At 56.3% G+C, this 8,697-nt stretch overlaps 1 protein-coding gene across 5 annotated transcripts in view; it reads right to left on the bottom strand.

Annotated features, from left to right (window-relative positions):
* Window positions 1–1,350: 1,350 nt before the first annotated feature.
* KCNIP2 (potassium voltage-gated channel interacting protein 2) overlaps window positions 1,351–8,697 on the bottom strand; it is a 44,150-nt gene continuing 36,803 nt past the window's right edge. For 2 of the 5 annotated variants that reach the window (XM_041415873.1, XM_041415871.1), the window contains exons 2-7: window positions 5,808–5,932; window positions 5,193–5,429; window positions 4,573–4,680; window positions 4,091–4,195; window positions 3,773–3,835; window positions 1,351–3,450 (exon numbers count right to left, since the gene is read on the bottom strand). In XM_041415873.1, coding sequence (XP_041271807.1) covers window positions 3,403–3,450; window positions 3,773–3,835; window positions 4,091–4,195; window positions 4,573–4,680; window positions 5,193–5,429; window positions 5,808–5,932 — 686 coding nt within the window. In that variant the 3' untranslated portion in view covers window positions 1,351–3,402. Of the gene's footprint in view, window positions 3,451–3,772; window positions 3,836–4,090; window positions 4,196–4,572; window positions 4,681–5,192; window positions 5,430–5,807; window positions 5,933–7,053; window positions 7,150–8,697 lie in introns of all 5 variants that reach the window. The other 3 variants (XM_041415872.1, XM_041415869.1, XM_041415874.1) reach the window with 3 other exon arrangements.

Raw genomic sequence — 8,697 nt, 5'->3', positions numbered from 1 at the left:
GAAACAACACAAGGCTACACTTTTCCAAGGACCCATCAGGTCTTGCCTCCGTTCTCATCATAGACCAAATGACTTGGCTGTCCACACTTAAATGCCACCTCCTACTAACAAGGGTGATCCAAGCCCTGGCTCACACAGCAGCTTCTCATGGCAAGCTGAAGGCACACCTAAAGGATCCAGCCCTCCCTGCCCTCAGGCCCTTCCTGAGGCCCTGTCTGGGAGAGAGTAAAAAGATTATTTTTGACTCCCAGTGATGCTTTCCCACCCCCCACTCCAAAAGCTACACTCCCTGCACAAATCTTTTCCCATTTGGTGTGGAAAGGCTACGGCACCATTCCAAGGCTGAGCCCCACAGTGCTGTTTTTCCCGTTATCACCTCAGCCTCTTTCCTGCCCTTCCCCCTGGGGACAAGGGATCCCATCAGTGGCTCACAGCATCCCTGTGCCACAAGAGGGCACATCAAGCCCTTGGATGTCATTGCCTGAAATAGCAACCAGCCAAACAGAGCTCAGGGGATAGGATATACCGGGGAAAGTGGGTTAGAGGGGAAAACGTGCTCAGGCCCATTCATACTGCCATACACAGCCCTGGGTGATGGCCAGCAGCCCAAAAAGGTCCCTGGAGAGTCAGAGGCTTTGGAAAGCTCGGGCTTGCTGCTTACCCAGTCCCACAATGGTAATCCCCCTCACAGCCAGAGCCCATCCTTTTAAGGCTCTGTTTGGTCTCCAGGCAGCTCTTTGCATTGAGCTTTCAGTTCCTGGACCACAGTCTGTAGAATGCTGGACCATTCTGCTGTCCCACATCAGGTCCATTGCTCTCTTGTTCTGCTACTTTCTTACTTACATGACTGTTTACTTAATTCTTCCCAGTTTTCAATGTAGGACTTTTACAACAACGAGTAATTGCCATAAGAAAAACCCCTTCCCAGTCCACACCTACCTCCTCAAGGTGGCAGGCGACCATGTTCCTGTTAGCTCAGACTTAAATGCCACATCCTAACAAGGGCCACCTGGTCCCAAGCTTGGGTTCACCCAGCAGCATCTGTGGCAAGCTGAAAACACACCTGGCAGCCTGACTCCTGAAATGTGACACACTTGATGTAAAAGCTTTTCAACCTCAACACCTCCAGCCTCTTAGCAGGAGAAAAATCTGTATTGACAGGACCACCAACAGCATGACAAAGCTCAGTGTGCACCCTGTCCCCCATGCAACCTCCCAGAGCACCCATGCAGAGCACCCTGCAACCATAGCACCCCAAAAACATACCAAGCCTCTGCAGAGACCCCTCGTTTTTCCTGCCCTCCCATCCCAGGCAGCTGACAGATGCAAAGAGAGAACAGTAGTGTGCATAGCGATTGTGGTTAGATTTTATTGGTTTTTTGTTGGTTTTTTGTTTTGTTTTGTTTTTAACTCATATAATTGTTATAATACAAAATATACAGACTGGAGATGCCAAGCAGGTTGTGGGTCACCATGCCCCGGGGCAGGGGGTCACACCATGCGACCTACAGCGTGAGGGGGGAGGCGGCAGGTGCTCCACATGGCAGCGAACAATGGGTACCCCAGAGAGCTGGGTGGAGGGAGAAAAGGGCCAAGAGATGGAGGGGTAAGGCCCTCCCACCCTTAGGAGAATGCAAGTGGGAGCTCAGCCCCACACCAGACCTGGGAACAGGTCTGTGAGATGAACGGTGTGTTGAATGAACCTAAAAAACACATCATGTCTGCGAGATAAATGTGTCAAATGAGCCTAAAAACATGTGATATCTGCAAGGGCTGGGTCAGGGATGGTGCCCCTGGGAAGCAGCCCCATAGCTTTGGCTCAGAGCCCCAGGGGTTAAATTCTAATGTCTCCAGCCCCAGGGTCTCAGCTTGGGTCTGGCCCAGCATGGGTGCTGATCCCAGACATTGCAGCTCAGGCTAGCCCAAACCACCACTGGCCAAGGATACAGAGAGTGGAGCCAGTCAGGAATGCCAGGGCTGGGTACATTCCCAGTGCCTGTGAGGGGCTTCTGGAGTTGGCATGGGATCACTAGCCCATTGTCATCACTCTCCCAGCTATGACTTGGAGTGGTAAGTGGGCAGGACAGGCCTGTCTGCACACACCATCTCCAAGGAGCTGGTGGTGACAAAAACACCGAGGGTCCCCATCCCCAAGGTCCCCAAGCAGGCTCTCACATGGCCATGCTGAAAAAAGGAGAAGAGTCCCCTGCCCCAAGGTGACCCTCTGGCCTGCCAGCAGCATGGCAGTGACTCCTGTCTAACCAAAGCTTAGACTTTCTCCTCCAAGACCTGCCAGCTCAGCCATGTCACCAGCACAGGGCTATCCTGTGGGGACACCTCTCTGCCCCATTACTCATTCCCCTAGCCCCAGGGCAGCAGGTGGGCTGGGATGGGTCAGGGCACAGGAGCAGGGCAAAGGCAGCAGCAAATGATGCCAGAAGCATGGCTCTGAGCCCTATGGACCAGAATGGCCACCAGAGAGCCGCCCACCTCCCTCTTCCATGTGTACCCTGGTTGTCACATCCTCGGGAAGGGTGGAAAGGGTGTCTCTCCACTGGAGCCTCAGAGTGGATCCCTGAGGTCCCCCTGTGCCAGCACCCCAAACCTGAGGGACAGGGGCTAAAGCTGCAGCTCTCCCAGCCCTTCATCATCCATCCTGGGGGACAAGTGCCACAAGTCACCTTGGAGTCCCTTTAGCCTCCCCTCTGCCCCTGTCAAGAAGAGCCTCGTAGGTCTAACCAGGATCCCTGGGATCAGGGGATGCTCCCCATAGCTCATGCAGCAACGAACCCCCAGGGCTTATGTGGCTGCCTTCTCCAGGCGTGGCCCCTCTGCCCACCACTGGCCCAGGACAGGGAGGGTAGCCGGTGGCTCACAGTGGACACACCGGACATCTTCCCACAGCAGGGCACAGCCAGGGCAGGGGAGAAAGCCGAGGCACTGGCTGTGCCCATTGCAAGACTTTATTGGTTTCTAGACAGTGTTGCTGGAGGATTTGGGCTGGAGCTGGGACTGGGGGCTCCTGGGGCTGGAGAGGATCAGGGTAGGTGAGCTGTGGCTGCACAAGGTAGTGTGCATGGGGAAACCTCTACTGCAGCCCAAGGATGCATCTTTTCCACCGGGACTGGGTGCAGGGAGGTCCATCCAGGTGAAATTCTCATCCTGTGCCAGCCATGCCCATGCTCCAACATCTGGGAGCACCTGCTTGGGATTCCCCGAGGAAAGCAGAGCTGGGCCAGGGGAAAGGGGAGATCTCGGCTCCAACTGCATCTCAGGGAAGGAAGGCCCCTTTCCATGGAGGTGTCTGTGCAGCCGGAGGAGGGGAGTCTCAAAGAGAAAGTCAAGAGAGAGAAGGTTCTGGGCCCAGTGTCAGGAGAGCTCATCTGGAGGCAGGTCTGGGAGCTAAATCACGCTGTCGAAGAGCTGCATGGATCGCATGATGTTCTCATCCTGTCAGGAGCAGGTGGGAAGCAGGCAAGTTGGGCACAGAACAGCAATCTGGGCAGCTCCCCCAAACCTGGCTTTACCCTCATGGCAACTCTGGCACATGGGACAAGAGCCCCAGGGATTACAGGCAGTTTCCAAGCCCTACTGGGATCCATGGCTCTCCTCATCTGTACAAGGATGGGTACAGTTCCCAAAGCAGAGCTCCAGCCTTGCTCCTGGGAGCCCTGGCTTCACTCCCTCTCTACAGGAATGAAGCAAGAGGGACAAAGGTCCCCAAGGAAGAGGGTGGTGACCTAGCTCAGAGAAGAGTTGCTGGTGACTTTACCTTCTGGCAGGACTCCAGGAACTCCTCGATTGTCACCACGCCATCCTTATTCCGGTCCATTTTCTGCAGACAAGCACAGCACAGGTAGCATAGCAGGGACAGCCCCAGCCCTAGGGAGAACCTGGTACCCCCTTCCCAAGTTCCACAGGGGCTGGACACAATGCACCCCTGGCCCCAGGCATGCCCAAGCACCAACAGAACCAGCACAGCCCTGCTTCATCCCCAGAGTGGGGTGTTTTCTACTGTACCCACTGCAGTTCTGTGCTGGAGCTCTGCTTCCCCGTGTGCTCATGCTTCCTGAGGATATACTCGGCTCACCTGGAAGAAGTTCTCCACATGCTCCCGGGGTGCGTCCTCCCGCATGGCCGGGTAGGTGTATTTGCCCATCATGTCATAGATGGACTTCATGATGTCCAGCATTTCCTGATGGGAAGGGGAGCAGGGTTGCAGTGTCAACACAGGGCTCTGCTTCTGCCTGGTCCCCAGCCCACACCTTTTTCTTGATGCTCCTGAAGGACCTGTGGGGTGCTCAAATGTGTTTCTGCTGGCTCTGTGTACAGTGTGGGGCCATGTGTGCACGTGCATGTGCGATGGAGCCCCAAAGCTGCACACCACTCATCCACCCTCCATCCCAGAGTCACACCAGTGCCAGGGGGCCAGGAGGGACATTTGCAAAGCTGAGCTCAGTTAAATATTGATCCCCTAGGCTCTCCTCCAGAGCTCAGTCGAGTTCTGCCCTTGTCCCTGCCAGGTGCAGATTTGCACTAGCCCCAGGGACCAGTCTGCATCCCCCATCCCACCTCTTTGGTGATGCAGCCATCTTTGTTCAGGTCATAGAGGTTGAAGGCCCAGTTCAGGCGATCATCAATGGTGCCCCGGAGGATGGTGGACAGCCCAGACACAAAGTCCTGCAAGGATGGACAAGGCAGGCAGGCAGGAGTTACAGCCACAAAGGGTCTCAGAGACACAGGGTACAGCCCTGCTTGATTCTCCTGCAGAGAGGAACTCAGCCCCAAAGCTGATATGCTCTGCGGCTGGGCTGACAAGGCGAAATGTTGGGTATGAAAAAGAGTTGGGGGAGAAAATATTGTTTAACTCTGTACATTTCCCACACTACTTCCTTGGGTCATAGCAGCCAAGAAGAAAATGTGTTCAGCCAAAGCCTGAACAAGACCCAGCCATGGCTGTGTCTGCCAGTCTGGGTCCCTACACATCCCTACCCAGAAGATACAGAAAGCCCCTTTTTTTTGCTTTTCATTAGTTTTCTGTTGCCTCTGGGAATTTAATAAACTCCACTAGGCCTGCCAACTCTTCATCCATCTGCAACAACAACACTGCTGGTCCCAGTCCATGGTCCCTGGAGGGCTGTGCTCTCCTTGCCCCGCTGCACCCCATCACCCCCTCCTTGGCCACAGCTCACCTCAAAGCTGACAGAGCCATCGTGGTCGGTGTCGAAGGCATTGAAGAGGAAGGTGGCGTAGGTGCTGGAGTCTGCAGGGAGGCAGACAGCATGAGGGGTGCTGTGTGACCCTCTGCCCTGCAAAGGCACCCATGTATATGGGGACAGGGATGGGGATGGGCACTCACCTCCTTGAGGGAAGAACTGTGAATAGATCTGCTTGAAGTTTTCTTCATTGACAATGCCACTTGGGCACTCCTGCCAGGGCAAGGTCACAGTGTCACTTCCATGTTGCAAAAAGGGCTGAGCACCCCCTAAAACCTGTGTCTGCCTTGCCTTCCAGTCCTGTGCACCTGGTGGGGTGGCTAGAAAAGCTGCTTAGAGCATCTCTCTGACTTTTTGGGCTGCACCCCTCGCTGGAGGGGCTCTGAATCCCAGGCACCCAGGAAGGGGGCTCTCTGCAGCCAAGGAAACAGAGCACAGGGTCAGGTCTCCCCACTGAGCTCCCTGGAGGTAAGATCAGGCTGTAGCCTTATGTAAACTTCAACCCCAAAAACTTTCACAAATAAAGCAGTACCCCAAGGCGGACATGGCAGCAGAGGTGGGGGCTATCAAAGCTGGTCAAAGAGTACTCACATTCTTGAAGCCTCGGTACAGGACCTGCAGCTCTTTGCGGGTGAACTTGGTCTGCTCCTGGAGCTGCTCCAGCCCCTCGGGGCGGTGGCAGACGGTGGAGAGCTCAAACTCATCCTCAACACTGTCTGCAAGGAACCCAGGGGAAGAGAGGGTGGCTGAGGCCAGCACTGTCCTGCCCTATCTTGTCATGCCAGGGGGCAGAGAGGCACCTTGCACAGCACACACTATCCTCTCACACCTGCCCAGGTTGACACATTTTTGGGGTGCTCTGCTCAGCCAGAGCTGGGTCTATGCCAGAAGAGGACACTCATAGACACCCTGGCTACAGACCAGAGACTGACACTGGGCAACAACCCCCCTCCAGTACAGCCCAGGCTGGGCACAAAGGAAGTGTGAAAACCCCCCAGTGCTGAAACCCTCCATGCCTGCCCTTCTCCTCCCACCAGCACAGGCATCTGCCTGTGGAGTTCAGACCCTTGATGTCCTGCAGCACCAGGGCTCACATCCAGTAGGAGAGTTGCCTCTCAGAACCCCCAGCCTCAAATACCCCCCCCCCCCCCTCAGCCTTTCCAGATTCTTTTCTACCCACTGTGCTCCCGCCTTCCTTGACGGCTTCTCTCCACCACCTGCCAAGCTGCACAACCCCTGCCTGCAGCACCAGCACCCTAGACCCCACTCAGCCAAGAGGGGCACACAGCAGGTACTCCCTCTTCGTGGGACGGCTCAGACCCTGCCCCTCATACTCACCTGTTCCCAGGGGGGATTGGCTTGCACCGTGGAGCTGGGAGAGATCCTGACCGGGGGCTTGGACTCACCAAGGAACCAAGCACACCCAGTACAGGGGGTTAAGGGACTCCACACTCACTCCCTGCTCAGCCTCTCTCGTCACCCCATCACACCTCCACCTCCAAACCGACCCTCAGCTTAGAGAAACAACTCCCCACCCCTTAGACCAGTGCCGGGAGGGCCCTGCTGCCTGAGTCAGCTCCCAAGCGGTCCTTGCCGCTGTGCATCCCGTGGGAGCTGCTCCAGGGAGACGAAGAGGGAGAAAACCAGCCTGTGAGCAGGTAACGACAGAGGTGTGTGCAGAGCCCATGGGATCGGACCCCTCCAGGGTAGGGCTGATCCTGACAGCCAGGGCAGGGGAGAGGTGGAGGCGTCCCCTTCCCGCAGGCAGGGCCAGGGCGGAGAGCAGGCAGCAGCACCGCCGGGACAAACACACACAAAGGCAAGAAGAAGCACTTGCTTTCACTGAGCGAGGGGATGGATTTGGGCCGGCAGCAGGGCAGCAGTTTGAGGAATCGCTGCTTCAGCGCTTTTTTAGTTTGGACTGGCGGATTGCCTGGAAGAAAGAAGGAGTCACCAAGCAGAAGAATTAACACAGCATCAGCCCCCGGTCCCGACGGGCAGCAGGGTTGGGCACCCGGCGCGGGGTGATCTGAGCAGAGGCAGCACATGCAGCGTGAGGCTGGAGGAGCAGGAAGGCAAAACCCAGCCCAGGCTCTGGTCGACCTTCCTGCTCAATCCCAGGACAAACCCAGCAGTGGAGTATCCATCCTTGGGAAGGATGAGGACAACCCTGCTATGCTACCCACACCCAGCGCCTCTTTACACCCCCATCATACCAGGGTGCACTGGAGACTCCCAGGAGCCCAGAGAGTCAGGAAACATCAGAGCCAGACTCTGTCCTTTAGGCTTGAGGACAATTACCTGCTCCCTGGGGACCCTCTCAAAGGGCTCTGCAGGGAGGCAAGGTAGAATCAAGCCCAAGAAATAGCCTGTGGTGGAGCCAGGGCATTGCATCCTCTCTCAGCTCGGGCTGGGTTTGATCCTGCTGGCACCCAAGGGCTGAAGGCAAAGCATGCACTGGACACCCCATGCAGCCCAGACTGCAGCATGCACCCCCACCCCAGTGCAACACTGGGACCCGAGCCCAGGGACCTGCTTTGAGACAGCCAGAAGGGGAATGGGGCTTTGCCTTGGCCAGGCTACAGGGCTGGGTGAGGGACTCCCCACACCAGCCTGGCCCATGGCCACTGCATCCAAGTCACCCTGCATTAATAGTAGGTCCCCTCACTGTACTGACCCCACTGCCACCCTCTGTTCCCCCATTTGGACCCCAGTGGTTTCACTCAGCCCCATCTCTCCGAGCTGGTGTTGCCCCATAGCTGCAGACCCCCTCCCTCCCTTCCCACAGTGCCTCAAGCCAGCAAACTCAGCGCAGGACTAACACTGCAGGTGGGGAAAGGAGGAGGAGGAGGAGGAGGAGGAGGAGAGGATGAAGGCCATGCTGGGCTCCAGCCTCCGAGGGGAGGCAGACACCAGCATGGGGACAAATGGGACAAAAGGTGCAAAGTCCCTTTGGGGTTCTGGTTTGTTTGTCACTGTGTTTGCTCCAAGCATCCTGTACATCTGCAAGCAGCAGGTCATAATGCCTGTGCATCCTGAGACCTGGTTTTGGAGTTGTTTCTCTAGGGGTCTAGCAAATAGCTGCCAGAGAAGCCCTTTCTCAGCCTTTTGGGGCTAAGCTGAGTGCAAGATGCCAGGAAAATGGTGTTGCATGGTACCCAGCTCCAAGACAGAGACATGGGTTTGCATCCAGCAGCCACTTCTAGGCAGGTTGGCCCCTCACAGGATGTTCTCACAGTGCAGGACCTGGCACCCTCTGAGCTCACACCAAGGCAGCTCCATCATTCTAGGGGATGGAGAATAGCTCCAGGAGGTCATGGATCCAGCAGGACATCACAAAAAGCCACTCAAAGAGGGCAAATTCTCCCCAGGAATGTGGCATACCCAGCAGGGTGACAGTGAGCTGCAAACCTATAGGGATGAACAAACACATCCCCTGGCATTTATCGGGGGTGACAGGAGCAAGGGTGAGGACCAGGAT

This window comes from Onychostruthus taczanowskii, unplaced genomic scaffold (genome assembly GCF_017590055.1).
Source record: "Onychostruthus taczanowskii isolate IOZ18803 unplaced genomic scaffold, ASM1759005v1 scaffold5, whole genome shotgun sequence".
Lineage (NCBI taxonomy): Eukaryota > Metazoa > Chordata > Aves > Passeriformes > Passeridae > Onychostruthus > Onychostruthus taczanowskii.
The sequence above is the reverse complement of the archived record's forward strand: the minus strand, read 5'-3'. Positions and strand labels throughout refer to the sequence as shown.